This window comes from Saccostrea cucullata, unplaced genomic scaffold (assembly GCF_032062105.1).
Source record: "Saccostrea cucullata isolate Sc308-1 unplaced genomic scaffold, CSIRO_AGI_Scuc_v1 ctg1092, whole genome shotgun sequence".
Lineage (NCBI taxonomy): Eukaryota > Metazoa > Mollusca > Bivalvia > Ostreida > Ostreidae > Saccostrea > Saccostrea cuccullata.
Window position 1 is genome coordinate 1 of NW_026926803.1, and position 17,489 is coordinate 17,489.

Here is a 17,489-nt window from a genome sequence, read left to right on the forward strand (position 1 = left end):
TATCCTCGGAAATATACTAGTATAAAAATTTAACAAAACCGTGCAAAGACGTGTGCAGATGTCGATGAAGATAAGAATATTGAGAAATTAATTCAAAAACTAAATAGCTGATACACCTAAAATCCTTTAGAATGGAAATAGGATCTTAATAATAAACAGTGTAATAAATGTTAAATTTTGTTAGTATCATTTTCTTAGATTGTCGTTTTAAAGGTCTATAATAAATTGAGTTTGATGTGTTTCGTATAAACAACGTATAGACGTCTGCTCTATAAATATCAACCCAACTATACATCCACCTACATTGTATCTTCTTTTTAAAGGGTGGTACCAGTATAACGTATCTGTTATTGACAATGGTTGGAACGATTGTTCTTCTGGTGTGTCGTACGTGCGGAACTCGACTATTGACTCTATGCCTTTTGTTGCTGCATTCGTTTGTAACAATCACGGAAATATGAGGTTAGATATATCTACTGCTATTTGGTTTGATTTTTGCAAATGATGCATTTACCCCTGAATATAGAAAGATAAAAAACAGAAATTATTTAATGTCTATAATATTTTTGACAGATATAAACTTTTAGGAGGTTCGAGTTTATCTAGTGATTTTATGGAGATATTCCGCTGTCACTCTTGTGATTATAATTGTGACTTGGTATATGGTTACCCCTATGACGAAGTCTGTTCTACATCTAATTGTAAACAATATTGCAGAGGCGGCTTTTATCACTACAATGCTCAAGGTTGGTGCAGTTTATGGTGAAATACGAAATATACATGTATTTCAATGAGAATGTTTTATTTCAGAACCCTATATGTTGTATATTCTGCATAAATTCGTAAGCAAATTAACATATATTTGACACTATAATGCATTCAATTTTTATGCAGAAACAGTTATTGTCAAATAAGGCATCGAATTCCATTCATGCAAGTTGCCTTTCAAAAAAAATAAATAAATAAATAAATGAAGCTTTAGTGGGGTGTCCACATATATACAAATTCCATAAAAATTCTATCGAAATTAACAAGTGCATCTAGTTATGGATTGCCAAACTACTGATAATCCTTATGAAAATGACACCAAATCTAAATCCACAGCTTTCAAATAAAAATAAATGGGTTTTTTTTGCATAAAAGTCTACCTTTTCAATCACAACATGGCTTACAGTTCGCCAACACAGAAAACTGAGCTTATATATACATGTAAGTTTTATCGAAGACATCCAGAAGCTCATATAATTTGAATTTTGGTTCATTACAAAAGGAAATTGTATTCCCTTTATAGTGATTGATATTTATGATCTACATGTATATTCAAAACGTAGGTTTATCTTTTTAAAGCTGAATTGTTTTTTGATAATATTTTTTAGGTTATTGTCGAAACAGTAGTCATTTGCAGTTTAGTTATCGTCCTACTGGATGTCCTTCCCAGTGTTCGCATTGGTACACACTAAGCTATATCGAATGTGGAATAGAGATTCCTTGAAACTCTGAGATATAAAATATACTATTACAATTGTAGGACATCGGAAATAATGCCATGTCTCCATTTTTGTTTTAAAGTCTTCTTTTTTTTTTTTTTTTGTAAGTTTTGAAAAAGGAAACAATGTGTCTTGAAATCGTGGAAAAATTTTTACATTTGAAAATATATATAAATATTTTATATTTTGTTTTTCAAAGGACAATATAAAAAAAAAAAAAAAAAAGCTTGGAAATAGTTATGTTAAAATATTGTCATTTTAAAATTATTAAAATGGTCTTTTCAAGAAACCTTCTTTTGTGTTGATGTAAACATTAATTAAAAACATAGTCTTTTTCAGTGTTGATAATTCATTTACCAAGATATGTTTATTTTTCATTCTCTTAAGGTAAGTCACTCGTCAGCTTTTTAGAAAAGTTCATGCAGAACCTCTAACTTCAAAAATATCTATCAAAATTCAATTTTTATAAAATAATTATATTCAACAATGTATATGTTTTAAAAATCAAAGAAAAAACTGCTCAAAAATCTTCAAAGAAGCAAGATGTATTAGGGACTATTTTTCGTGGTGGAAGGATATTTAGCAGAAATTTCTGCAAATCTGCACATTTATTAAATTTAACGTCTTGAAATTTTAGCCTCACATACTTTTACTCGGAGAATATTTTCAGTTATGATATTTATAGGAATATTTTATATAGGTCTTAATTTAAATTTTTAGAATAAGTTTAAGATCTTCCTTCAACAAACTTTGCCAAAAACTGGAGATATGTCAAAGAAGTCAAGATAAATTTTACACCATATTTTGCCTGAAAATCACATATTTTGTCCAATATTTCAAAATTAACATCACTGACCCAAACTTTTTCTTTCATTATTTTAAACTTCTCGATACTTATGACTGATCAGCACTTAAGTCGTACAAAGCTTGATATAAGAAAATATTATATTGCCAACTTATTTTTCTAATGCCCAAAATATGTAATATTTTAGTGCAAAAAGGTCACATAATTATTTACGCGCATTAATTTGCAAGATTTGATCAATGATAAATATTATTCAAACTATTTTACGTAAAGTAAGAATAAATTCGTTGCCATGGTTACAGCTGAAAAAATAGAATAAGAGATAATTGTATAAAAGTAATAAACTAAGGGGTTAAAATCTAAGTGCAAATAGGTCATCTTAAATGTACCATACATCAGTACGATGCACACTGAACCCCTATTTTCTCTTCGATTTTGAGTCACACTTTATGAGTACTTATCCAAAATATACTTCTCAAAAAATCCTTGATATAAGAAATTTAAGGAGTGACTTACCTTAAACCAAGTATCCAAAAGTTGCGCTAGGCATACTGTAAACCAACTTTTATTCGCGTGCGAGAAATTTTCGCGAACTTCGCGAAAGCCTCGTCATCGCGAATATTTCTCGCCGCGAACCGTTCATTATAGTCTATGTGTCTATTAACAACCGAACCTAAATAGCCGTGATCGCGAAAAATAATCGTCGCGAACTAGTTTACCGCTGGTAAATCGCGAAATAAAGTCGTCGCGAATAAAAGTTGGTTTACAGTACTCGAAGCAAGATTGAAAGTTAAAAATAAGGGACCCAAACAAGAAAGATGTTTTAAAACATTCTAAATGTACAAAAATATTCTAAAGTTGATATTAAAAGTTTGGGTTTCAGATTGACAATATCTATGGTGCTTATGAAAATCAGGTCATTTTCCATAAAACTATTGGAATCCCAATTTTGTAGCAAATTGCGTCCTGATTTAGCAGACCCAGTTTTTGAATTAATATGAAACAGAATGAATTGACATATATATTTCAACATGAGATGTAAAAAATCATTTATGTGCTCAGATCGAATTGAAATAAATTCAACATACATCTCTGTAATAAATCGACAAACAGGACAATCTGTAGAAATTAGTCAGTAAAAAATGGCCGAACAATGATTACGAAAAGGACGACTTTCGACTTAAACTGCTCGGAGACATATTCATAAAACAAAGACTCGAAAACTATAAAATGTTTACAATTAAAAAGGATTTATGGGGGGTAACTGGGGTTTTATTGTGTGAAAACTACAGAAGCGAAACTCTTCATTTTTTATACAACATATAACTTACATTAACTTCAGTGTACTTGCAAAGTTTGGGAGAAATCTACCGTTCAGGTATTTTTGAGGGGCCGTCTCAAAATAGAGGTACATTTACTAAAGGATTATATAGGAAAATGCCAATTTTTAACATTCTAAAGCAAAATACACAAATACGACAATAGACGTTTTGGTCAATCTATCATATGATATATGATGAGCAACACTATATCATGCAATATATGTAAGAAACACAAAATTCTACCGTCTTGTTGCCAGAGGAGGCATCTCAAAATGCTAAAAATTTTAGACAGACACAAAGGATTCATATGAAAACATAATAAAAGTAATGGAGATATTCTCAAATGTCTATATTTAAAATTTCAAGAGCGTATGCTTATGACTTTTTCTTTATGAACACTTTTATTAACCTTTTTTTAAGAGCTTTTATTTATCATAACGTCAAAAACACACTGTAACGACATCAATCTACCTATCGATCGCAAAGTCGGTTAAAAAATCAGTTATGTAAAATTGTAATTACATTTTTATTCATATAATTTCTTTATTTTGATTAATTTTAACACGCATTCTCTGTAAGCACCAAAAAATCTTGGAAACGACATGTCTCGGATTTTGATGAAATTTTCACCATAGGTGTGTCTTAGTACAAAACTAGTAAATATGATGTCGGAAGTTCCACACGTGCCCTTGGTTGCCATGGAGACGGATCCATTGAATTCGGCCATTTTTGGCCAATTTTCACTAAATGAAAACATGAAAATTGAGGAAATGTAAATGAATATTTATCGGTATCTAATACACTCTAACAAAAATCATTGGATCATATGATAACATGACCTTTTAAGGTACACAGAGCATATAATCGTTTATTATAGAAATATTCCTCCTGTAAGAAAAAGGTCATGCAAAATTACATGGTTTCTAAAAATTTGAAAAATGGGGAAGTTGGAATTTTTTGACATATTTGAGGCTAAAAAAGAAAAATTGTCCGCGGAAATTTCCCAAATCTTATATGTATTATTATACTTGGGAATACGTAGTGTCATTTCATGAAAAAACATAAGTGGGCTTTTGCTCCTATTTTTAGTAACATGTATCTATAAATAGATATATTTTTGAAAAATGTGAAAAATCAAATTTTGGCAAAGTTTTAATTGTCATTACTGCATAATTAGAACGTATGTTGTAAAATTTGAAATTTTAATTACAAGAGCTGGACACCATTAGCTGGTATGGACAACGGTTGAGGGGAATTCCCATTTCTATTTTTAGTAACAGGTGGCTAAATATAGAGATGTCTCTGAATATTAGGAAAAATGGCATTTTTGTTTTAATTGGAAGCATCATATAAAAAGTCCTAACAAATATAAAGCTTTCTACAATATGCTTTCAGAATGTACATGTGTTTGTTCAAAAATTGCTATAATATTGAGGATGGACTCTTGTCTCATTTAATGGCAATAATGGTCTAAAAATAGGATACTCGAATAATTAAGAAAATGTAGATTATTGCACCTTTTCAGGCAATTTTTAGATGTAGTTGCTGCATAATTAGGAAATATTTTGTAAAATTTTAGATGTAAATGACAGGATCTGAATACCTCTAGCAGGTATGGATAATTGAAGAGGGGAATTTCCATTTCTATTTTTAGTATCAGGTGCCTAAATATAGAGATGTCTCTGAATATTAGGAAAAATGGCCTTTTTGTTCTAAAAGGAAGTTTCATATAAAAAGTCCTAACAAATATTGAGCTTTCTGTAATATGTTTACAGAATGTACATGTGTTTGTACAATAATTGCCACAATATTGAGGATGGACTCTTGTTTCATTTTATGGCATCAATTTTCTAAAAATAGATTACTCGAATAATTTGAGAAAATGTAGATTATTGCACCCTTTCAGGCACTTTTTAGATGTAGTTGCTCCATAATTGGGAAATAAGTTGGAAAATTTTAGATGTTAATGACAAGATCTGGATACCACTAGGTGGTATGGATAATTGTTGAAGGGAATTCCCATTTCTATTTTTAGTAACAGGTGGCTAAATATAGATATGTCTCTGAATATTAGGAAAAATGGCATTTTTGTTCTAATTGGAAGCTTCATATAAAAAGTCCTAACAAATATAAAGCTTTCGACAATATGCTTTCAGAATGTACATGTGTTTATTCAAGAATTGCCACAATAATCTTCTTTCATTTCATATAAAGAATGGTTTAAAAATAGGTTATTCGAATAATTGAAAAAATGTAGATTATTGCACCCTTTCAGGCACTTTTTAGATGTAGTTGCTGCATAATTGGGAAATATTTTGTAAAATTTGAGATGTTTATGACAAGATCTGGACACCACTAGCTTGCCAGGTATGAATAATGGTTGAGGGGAATTCCCATTTCTATTTTTAGTATCAGGTGGCTAAATATAGAGATGTCTGAATACTAGGAAAAATGACATTTTTCTTCTAATTGGAAGCTTCATATAAAAAGTCCTTACAAATATAAAGCTTTCGACAATATGCTTTCAGAATGCACATGTTTGTACAATAATGCTACAATATTGAGGACGGACTCTTGCTTTATTTTATAGCAACAATGGTCTAAACATAGATTACTCGAATAATTGAGAAAATGTAGATTATTGCGCCTTTTTTAGGCACTTTATAGATGCCATTGCTGCTTAATTAGGAAGTATATTGTAAAATTTGAGATGTTAATGACAAAAGCTGGACACCATTAGTCGGTGTGGACAATGGTTGAGGGGGTTTCCCAATTCTATTTTTAGTATCAAATGGCGAAATATAGATTTCTCTCTAAATATTAGGAAAAAATGGCAGTTTTTTGCTAATTTGAATCTTCCTAGAAAATGTCTTAAATATAAAGCTAACTACAATATGCCTTCGAAATGAACACTTGTTTGTACAGGAATTGCTACAATATTTAGGACTGACCCTTTTTTTATACCAACAATGGTCTAAAAAGATTCCTAGAATAATCGAGAAAATATGGGTTATTGTACCTTTTCAGGCAATGTTGGAAAGAAAAATCAATGTTATACCGTTAGTCTGGAAATTTTTGCTGTAGATAAATTTTTAGCAAATTTGCGAGTTCATTGCATTCGCAAAAATATTTTTCTTAAAAATAAATTACAAATAAGAAAATGTTAACAAAGCAGTGGTTATTCGCAAAAATTCGTAAAAATTAATAAGCACCATTTTGACCTGAATTCGCAAAATAAAATCGACGTAAAAATTTCCAGATTTACAGTAGACGTTGTGTGACTGAAAAATAATTCCAATCTATTTAGTGAAATGCACACTATCTGAACGTGGGGCTCTCTTTTCTAATTATAGCACATCCACTTATGTGTAGCAACTTCTCAGCAGAGGAAGAAAAATGACAAAGGATTAAAGGAGCTTCATTGATAACATATGTACGAAATATACTGCTGTATTCAACATGTTCAATATGTCATGAGTATAATAAAGTTTTCCTAGTAAAATAATCATGTGACTGATAAGTATAAACTATATGTAATATCGGTAGTTACCGTTAACTAACAAGCATAAAAACAATGATGATATTCAGTTCTACTTATATTTGAAATATGCGAAATCAAGGAGGACTTCCAGTTCTATTTATAGAAACAAAGAACAAGGTACAGTTTCAATACAAAATATTTAAAGCTCTATATTTTTCTAATATATGAAAGTGATATAGGAAATCAAAATTCACTTTTTCTGAATCATAAGAATTCCCTGCAGTAAAAATACACAAATCGTTTTTCTTATATGACCTCCTATATGCTAATTGTGACGTCATTAACTTGTGTATTTTCCCGTATTTTCTTAAAAAGTTGCAGAAGACATCAATTTTCAGTGGAATATTTTCTTTCAGAAGACATATTCTGCCACTCTCGCCCAGAGAGATTTTTAGATAACCGATATGTAATTTTTCATAGCAGTTTACATAATCTAAAAATTAAAGAGGGCGACGGTGGCTAAAGGAAAATCAGCACAGAAATGAGTCATTTTGAGGCTTTTCTGCATTAAACTTAAAAGTGTACCAAATTAATGACGTCATATATCCTGAACGACCCCCCTTCGTGTCATATTCTTTAATGATCTATCATATTCATCTACTCAATGATTGTTAAAGCCAATTTCACAACTTTTTAAGAACATTAAATTTCTAGGGCACAATAAAGCTCAAACCGTACCTTCTTATAAAAGAGACCAGAGGGCATCAACAGTCATGAGAGTAACCCTGTAACAGATCAGTGAAATGGCATTTTAACAAGGTCTTGTTATTAGAGATTAGATTCCCTAGTTTCTCCTCTTGTTTAAAGAGAAAATCCCTATGGTTGGTACATGTATTAACAAAAATCCTTAGGTACTCTGTGACAATTTTGACAAAAAAGTTTCTTGAAATATGGTGACTATCAAAGAAAAAAATGCAGACCACAGAAACTGCCATATAGAATACGTTCTTTGAGTCTTCGTCTAAAAATATTAAAGTCTTTGGACAAAATAAACTTGTAGATGAAAATATAGGTACATTGTCAAAGACTAGAATTAGGACAATCAGGAATTATTTTACAGAACAATTGAAAAGATTTTTAAAGTTTACCTATAAATGGCATAAATATCTATATTTAGCCACGTGATACCAAAAATAGTAATAGGAAGCCCCTCAACTTTTGTCCACACTAGCTAGTTGTGGCCAGCTACTGTCATTAACATCTCAAATTTTACAATATATTTCCTAATTATGCAGCTATGACATCTAAAAAGTGCCAGAAAAGTGCAATAATGTACATTTTCTCGATTATTCCAGGAGTCTATTTTTAGACCATGGTTGCTTTAAAAAGAAACAAGAGTTCATCCTCAATATTGTAGCAATTATTGTACATACAAGTGTTCATTCTGTTGGCATATTGTAGAAAGCATTATATTTATAAAGACATTTTGTACGAAGATTCAAATTAGCATAAAACTGCAATTTTCCCTAATATTAAGAGTACTTCATATCTATATTACGCCATGAGATACTAAAAATAGAAATGGGAAACCCCCTCAGCCATTGTCCCTTCCTGCTAAGTGTTGTCATTGACATCTAAAATTTTACAATATACTTCCTAAGTAATCAGCAATGACATCTATAAAGTGCTTAAAATGGTGCAGTGATCTACATTTTCTCCATTATTCGAATAATATATTTTTAGACCATTGTTGGTATGAAATGAAACAAGAGTTCATCCTCAATATTGTGGAAATTATTGTACAAACACATGTACATTCTGAAAACATATTGTAGAAAGCTTTATATTTGTTAGGACTTTTTATATGAAGCTTCCAATTAGAACAAAAATGCCATTTTTCCTAATATTCAGAGAGATGTCTATATTTAGCCACCTGATACTAAAAATAGAAAAAGGGGAATTCCCCTCAACAATTATCCAAACCAGCTAGAGGTATCCAGATCTTGTCATTAACATCTAAAATTTTACAAAATATTTCCTAATTTTGCAGCAACTACATCTTTAAGTGCCTGAAAGGGTGCAATAAGCTACATTTTCTCAAATTATTCGAGTAATCTATTTTTAGATCATTGTTGCCATAAAATGAAACAAGAGTCCATCCTCAATATTTTAGCAATTTTTGTGCAAACACAAGTACATTCTGAAAGCATTTTGTAGAAAGCTTAATATTTGTTAGAACTTTTTATATGAAGCTTCCAATTAGAACAAAAATGCCATTTTTCCTAATATTTAGAGACATCTCTATATTTAGTCACCTGATACTAAAAATAGAATGGGAATTCCCCTCTTCAATTATCCATACCTGCTAGTGGTATCCAGATCCTGTTATTTACATCTAAAATTTTACAAAATATTTCCTAATTATGCAGCAACTAATCTAAAAATTGCCTGATAAGGTGCAATAATCTACATTTTCTTAATTATTCGAGTAATCTATTTTTAGATCATTGTTGCCATTAAATGAAACAAGAGTCCATCCTCAATATTTTAGCAATTTTTTAACAAACACATGTGCATTCTGAAAGCATATTGCAGAAAGCTTTATATTTGTTAGGACATTTTATATGAAGCTACCAATTAGAAGAAAAATGCCATTTTTCCTAATATTCAGAGACATCTCTATATATAGCCACCTGTTACTAAAAATAGAAATGGGAATTCCCCTCAACCGTTGTCCATACCAGCTAATGGTGTCCAGCTCTTGTCATTAGAATCACAATTTTTACAACATACGTTCTAATTATGCAGTAATGTCAATTAAAACTTTGCCAAAATTTGATTCTTCACAATTTTCTAAAATATATCTATTTATAGATACATGTTACTAAAAATAGGAGCAAAAGCCCACTTATGTTTTTTCATGAAATGACACTACTTATTCCCAAGTATGATAACCTATGTAGGATTTGGGAAATTTCCGTGGACAATTTTTCTTATTTAGCCTCAAAGATCTCAAAAAATTCCAATTTCCCCATTTTTCAAATTTTTAGAAACCATGTCAGTTTGCATGACCTTTTTCTTACAGGAAGAATATTTCTAGAATAAATGTTTATATGCTGTGTGTACCTTAAAAGGTCATGTTATCATATGATCTAATGATTTTTGTTAGAGTGTATTAGATACCGATAAATATTCATTTACATTTCCTCAATTTTCATGTTTTCATTTAGTCAAAATGGGCCAAAAATGGCCGAATTCAATGGATCCGTCTCCATGGCAACCAAGTGCACGTGTGGAACTTCGGACACCATATTTACTAGTTTTGTACCAAGACACACCTATGGTAAAAATTTCATCAAAATCCGAGACATGTCGTTTCCAAGCCCTATAGTAAATTCGTTGGTGCTTACAGAGAATGCGTGATAATAAGTAAGCTTTAAAACAGTATATACGCTTCATTTTACTAAGGAAGGATATGGAGATAACAAACAGTATTCAATATCAAAGTCCATAACACAATACAAAATAGGAGCAGAGCAAACACGGACCTCAAAAACATCAGATGTGGGATCAGGTGCCATGGAGGAGTTAGCATCCCCTGCTGATCGGTCGTACCCGCCGTATGTTCATTGTCGTGATCGTGAAATAAAAGAAAATCCGTCGTCAATTCAGTGTATAGATAATGGACTAACAATTGGTATGAAAACGTCAGTCAGCATTTGACTCAATGATAAATTGTACTTGCAGACAAGGTCATTGTATCGACCATAAAAACTGACTAAATGATGACTTTAAACGAGACTGCTGATATTTTTGTTTCATCAACTTGCTTGTCAATATATTTACCTCGTTTTAGAAATTGTTCGTACGTAGAGCATGCTCTTGCGTATCGAATAAACTGAGATATATACACTCCATATGCAGTTGATAAAGGTATATTGCTGCATAAGTAAGGTAAGTTGACGATAAAAAAGTTAAAGTCTTCACGTTTATCATATAACTTAGTTGTTAGGTTACCATTATCGTCTTTTTTAATTAAAATATCCAAGTATGAAACAGATCTGTCAGATGTAGTATCTTTTATTTCAAGCTCTCCTGGTTATATCGTATCGACGTAGGAATGGAAATTACAATTATTGTTAATTGACAATACGTCGTCGATATGTCTGAAGGTAGAGTTGAAGGCCACAGCAAGTGTTTTCTTCTTTTCACGCATAAGATTTTGCATAAATTCTGCTTCATATGAATTTAAAAATAGGTCTGCTAATAACGGAGCGCAATTGGTTCCCATGGGAATTTCAATAGATTGTTGGAAGATCTGGTCTCCAAAAACCACATAGATATTGTCAATCAGAAACTCAACAAAGATGCGCGAAATACCGGGGGTATTGCACAATAGAAACCACAGTCGACCCCTCAAATCAAATATTTCCTTCAGTAAAAGCAATGTATTAAATGCTTAATATTTATCTTATGTGTTATGTTATAGATAAGTATTTAAATAAATGGATTAATGTTATGTTTAGAAGATAAGTTTAAGAAATTGTTATTTGGTTTTTATGCTTGGTGTCAAAAACGAAGGCGCACACGGAGACAAATCAAAGAGATGACTTGGAATGGCCTTATGAGGAAAAAAGATAAACATTGATTAATTAATAAAAATATAAGTTACCAATGCAAATGTATATACAATACAGATATTTTAAAAAATGCCATAAAACACAGACCTCAGAAATTCAAGAAGTGGGATCAGGTGCCTAGAAGGAATAACCTTCTTCTGTTGACCAGTCACGCTCTATACATGTATGTATTGGTCATGATCGGGTAGACGGCACTTTCCTTATATAGTAAAATTCAGTATAAAAATGAATTCTTTAGAATTAGTTTGAAACTAGTCAACCTAAAATGTGTTCCAAGGTATGTTAAAATTGCTAAAATGGTCATTATAATGACAATACATGTAGTATTTACAATTAGTCGACTTGAAGTTAAAGTCGACTTTTCATCAGAATTCCACGTCTTGTTGGAAACTTAATCTCCGAAGACTACACAATTGCTGTCGAAGAGAAATATCCAGCATCTTTGTAACGTTTGTTTTAGGTTACTTATGCCTATACCATCAGATTGGCTTTTAAGGAAGTAATATTGCTGAAAACCAACGACAAGATGAGAAAAATTTCCTCGTTCCATTTGCATTGGAAAAGCAGTTGTCTATGATATAAAATGTTTCGATATTAGTATATCTGTGGAATTGTTTTTAAAAAAATAGAAAATTCAAGTATGTGTAAATGTTATTTTATTTTTAAGTTGAATTTAAAAAAAGGCTTTGGTCAGAATGTAACGTACAAAAGAATTTTGTTTTATTATGTTTATTTTATACTTTTGTATGAAATAAAGTCATCAATTTGAAAAAAAAAAATATAAACTGACTTCTGACCTAGGTTAATATCCCGCACGGTTTGGATATGTTTCAACTTTTATCTCAAAAGTGCCCTATCTGTAGTTTGAAATACTCTTCAGCCACTTACTAGATGATCCTTTTAATCAAATTGGTAAACTTAAGAAAAATTTGCCCCCCCCCGAAAAAATAAGTGTATTATCACAAGTATTAATTTGAGGTTCAATTTAATAAGGGTGTGATAGGGTCTGCAGGGTTGATACGGCTAATTTGACCGTAGTCATATTGCGTATGGACAAATTTTGTATTTATTTAAGGAATAACTTTAAGATTTTTCAATTTCATGATGTGATCAATCGTTTGGCTTGCGTGATAATTTGCATAAACGCCTTAAAAAATTATCACGCAAGCCAATTGATTGATCATCAACATGAAATCGAAAAATCTGACAGTTATTCCTTATATTTACATGCTCTTGATTCCGCCAATCCACGTGCTACAAGCCCATCTTCTATCTACCTATTTGTCCCGCCCTGCAGGTGATTTTTTTAGCCGCGGCTTTTGAAGAATCAGTACATTCATGTAGAAATAAAATATATCAACTATTTGTAATTTTATCCTGGACAAATAAATTGGAAATGTAAATGTAAATATTACGAAATAATAATACTATGTAATAAGTGGAGATAACGAATAGTATTCAAGCTCAAAAATCCATTACACAATACAAAATTTGAGCAGAGCAGAACAAACACGGACCTCTAAACATCAGAGCTAGGGTCAGGTCTATAGAGGAGTGGGCATCCTTTGCCAACCGGTCACACCCGCCACATTTTATCAACACAACTTATAGAATATGATTAAGCACGGTATTTATAAGGCTTTTCCTTTAAAGCTGTTAATAGTTTTGTAAGGAATACATGTAAAAATAAAGGCTTTGTAGAGCATTTGCTGGACCAAGCTAAGGATATTTGTAGAATTTGTATGAAGATTAGGAATACTGTACAGGTTGGGAAGATCACCTTAACTGACTGGTATTTCATAAGTATTGCATAATGTAATGTTTTTTGAAGAATTTCTTCTTTGGAGAATGAAATGAGAATGGATTTCCAAACGTAGAATGAAAACAAAGGTCTTCCAAATTACAGTAATTTATAATATGAACCTTGCAAACAAACAAAAAAAATGCTTTCGTCAAGATTTGACTGCTCGAACCATTGTATATTGTTCATAAAGATTTTTTACAGCCTTTATCACTTGCTGTTTAATGAAAACATTTTGAATTTTATTTTTTAATACGAATATTTTTATATATTTCTTAATCAATTTGATCTGGCAAAGAATTCAGATCTTCCTTTTTATATCTAGGCCAACCTTTGGCATAATTTTTGATAGAAATAAAGATTGAATGACGTTCTGACACCAATTGAAAGATCTGGTCTACTGTATTTAGGATCTCTGATTTATAATGTTTACTTCAAAGTCTTCATTTACAATATATTTAATCATCGATAATGGCGTGCCCTGAGATGTTAAATGTCTAGGAACTGTATATTGTGTTTATAATTAAAAAAGTTTGTACGCAGCAGTTTGCGAATATCTCTAGAAAATACAGGGTTTAGATTTCAACTTGAAATATGATATAATGGAAGAATATTTTTTTATAATTAGAAATATTACTATTTAAGAAATAAACAACAGGTGATCAAATCCTGTGAAGCCCGAAGGGCTTCTCAGTAGTACCAACTAAAAGTTCATTTCCCAGTGAACTTTTTAACATTGTTGTTTATTACTTATATTTGCATTTGAAACGAATACATTTCGAGTTAAATCATATTTATTTCACGAACAGGCCAACGTATTACTATGTAGTGACGCGCAATGACATAGAAGTTGTTTGGTCAAAATATCACATCGCTAGAGTGATTCGATCGCGCTATGACCTCTGACCCCCAAATAACATTCACACAGAATTGAACATATTTTCTCTTCAATAGGTTCATCTAAGAAAGATATTTGCAAAAGTTAATATTGTAATATTAAGCTTTAACAAACCGACGTGCCAACTTTAAAAGCCTGCGTTGGACAACATCAATAATGTAACGTGCAAAGCGGCCGAGCTTGGTGTTCGTTGATATGGCTTGTATCACCAGGCGTTACACTTAGGTTCGTTAACCTGTTACCTCAGGTTTTTGTTGACCAAATAAAAGATACAAATACAATAATACAGCTGGTTTCTTCGTGATTAGACAACCACTGTCTGTGGTCAACGGGTGTCTCCCGCAAATAAATTTCTCTTGTCCTGCCACTCCACAAGTACTGTCTTCTGGCACTTCCCCCACCTTTATCTGTGGTATGCCACCTCTATGTATAACCAAGTGACTGCCTTATTCAGGTCTTACGCTTTTGGTTATCACTACACCCTTCACTGTCTATTCCACGCAATTATCTGCCTTGTTCAGGTCTCACAATAGTATGTTAGGCAATAAGCGAGCAAAGGTTTGTCTATTCCGTCATCTGAGAGGTCTCAAACGCACTCTAATACTATGTGTATTATTCCAGTGCAGCCCCAGTACAATGACAGTTTCATACTACTTGTATTAACGTAAAATTAATTTTTTTTAATGTTGAAGACTTTAAACAAAAACGTAGATCTAACGTTTATACGAAACTAAACAACAACCATTTCCGTTTCACTAATAAATTGAAAAAATAGTCTGCATTCTGTAGATGAAGAACATACGCATAGAAAGATTTCAGTGTATTTTCTGTCAAGACAATTTAAAAGACCATAGAACTTACGAAAGTAGATTTGAAAAAGAATGTCGACATTTTTGTTTCATCAATTTATTTGACAATAATTTGCCTCACCGCATGTATAAGTCTATGCAAAAGCACTTCATATGATACCAAAATAGATCTGCTAATATCCATTGAAATTTCGACATATTGTTAACAGAACTGGGTTAAAAATGCATTCAGAAATGTTTTTTATTGAAAATTTGTTACTGGAACTACCCCTTAATTGTACGATTTTGCGAAAAGAATGTTTGCATCTATTTAAAAAATGGTCTTCAAATAGACGAATTTAATATTTTCCCAGTAGTTTAAAAGGGTAACGGTACAGATTTATATCCTATCTTTTCTTGGAAATATTTTGATAAAAATATCTCATGAAAGGTTTAAAGTAAATTATCCTCCCTCAATACCTGATCATGGGACAACGGTTTAAAATTTAATGTAGACTGTCTATATTGCATATAAAGATGGCATTTTGAGGTAATTATTCTAAAAAGAATTTTTAAAAAAAATCCCGATGCCATTGTACACCTTTGATTTTTTTTAAACGGTTGTGGTTGATAAACTGTAATCCATACAAATGCATAATTCAATACAAGAAACTTTCTAATTTCCTTGTTCTAAAAGATAATTATTCGTAACAAATTTGAAAAATGTTAATGTAATTTGTGAATTTAGGATTCAGTCCGACACTTAAATACTATCCATTCATTTGTTGTTTTTGTATATCAACATCATGATAAACAATTATAAATATACTCAAAATGAATTTTATTGAGAGTATATGTAAGTATTTTATCAGCAATTGGCATTTATTGGTCCGTGTTATTTTTCCTTCTTCTAACAGTTTTATGCAATATTTTATTGTCAATTGTTGCAATGGTTGACATTTTACCAATTTAAGCAAGATTAGAAAAATAATACCTCGAATGTTTACTTATATAAATGTTAGTATAATGAATTAACATGATAGAAAGTAGTTAAATAAAAGCATGTATTAGAATAACAAAAGAAAAAAATGAAATGAAAATATTTTGCTGTAAAAAAAAATGAAAAAAAAGTCTTATAATATTTTGATAATTTTTGTTCCTGAATATCTTAACTCTTCCTGACAGAAGCTAGGGAATTGAGACTTTATACATGTCAATCTAATTTATCAAATGAATATAATATACTCTGTGTACTAGTATCCCTTGAAATATATATATATATATATATATATATATATATATATATATATATATATATATATATATATATATATATATATATATATATATATATATATATTTCTAGTTATTCCAATGATATACTTAGTCTAAAGCCGGAAATCAAGATGTGTACTGTATTGTTTCTATTTGCACTTTAATATAACAGTTACCTGGTCCTGGGGATAAAGTTATGAATCCTCCCTGCGTCACGATTTCTGTATACTTCAAATACTTCATTGACACAACTGATTATAAAATTAATAAAAAGTACACTACAATTGGGATGCTTAATGCACATTAATTAGACTGTCAGACCCCCTTTTTCTTTCAGAAAAATGTTCCCAATGTAAATATTTACTCCTCCTCCGGTCATACTCTCTACCTGGACCCATGCATTGGTTAGGCAAAGCTGAATTTACACTTTAAGAGGACATTACATATCAATACATTGTGTATTGCATTAAGTGTAATAGGTAACGGTAAAAAAAGTGGTCAATCCGTAATAATTTACCGAACAAATCTATACATAGAGCATCTTCAAAGAACTCCTGCAATTTCAGAGGTCGGATCAGGTGCATATGAAGAGTAGTAAGCATCTCATAAATAGAATATTAATTTATTGATGCTACCGTCTATTTGAAACAAGCTAATTCAGAGAATTCGTCTCCCCCGCTTAGGGAAAAAGTCGGATCCCCCTGACTGAATTTGTAGAATTATTATATGTATACATGTATACTGAAGCAAATAAAATACATGTATGTCAATATGCATATAAAGATCTGATTGCTTATTCTTTATTATGTGTATAGAAGATTCTTTTTATATGGAATATTTATCACACTGTAATGATGATTTTATAACCTCATAAATTTTTCATTTCACATGCTGAATACTATCATTTAATAAAAAAAAGAAAAGTATTTAAAAAAAAGAGAAAAAAAAAGACAAGTTCGACTGGGATTCGTTCCCGGGACCTCTCGCATGTG

At 31.0% G+C, this 17,489-nt stretch overlaps 1 protein-coding gene across 1 annotated transcript; it reads left to right on the forward strand.

The window, feature by feature from the left end:
* The first annotated feature begins 328 nt into the window (after nt 1–328).
* Nucleotides 329–1,565, forward strand: LOC134272675 (uncharacterized). The gene is made up of 3 exons (XM_062754875.1): nt 329–462; nt 574–746; nt 1,377–1,565. Exons 1-3 carry the CDS (start codon nt 416–418, stop codon nt 1,490–1,492), a joined length of 336 nt encoding a protein of 111 aa, XP_062610859.1. The 5' UTR covers nt 329–415; the 3' UTR covers nt 1,493–1,565.
* The last annotated feature ends 15,924 nt before the right edge of the window (nt 1,566–17,489 follow it).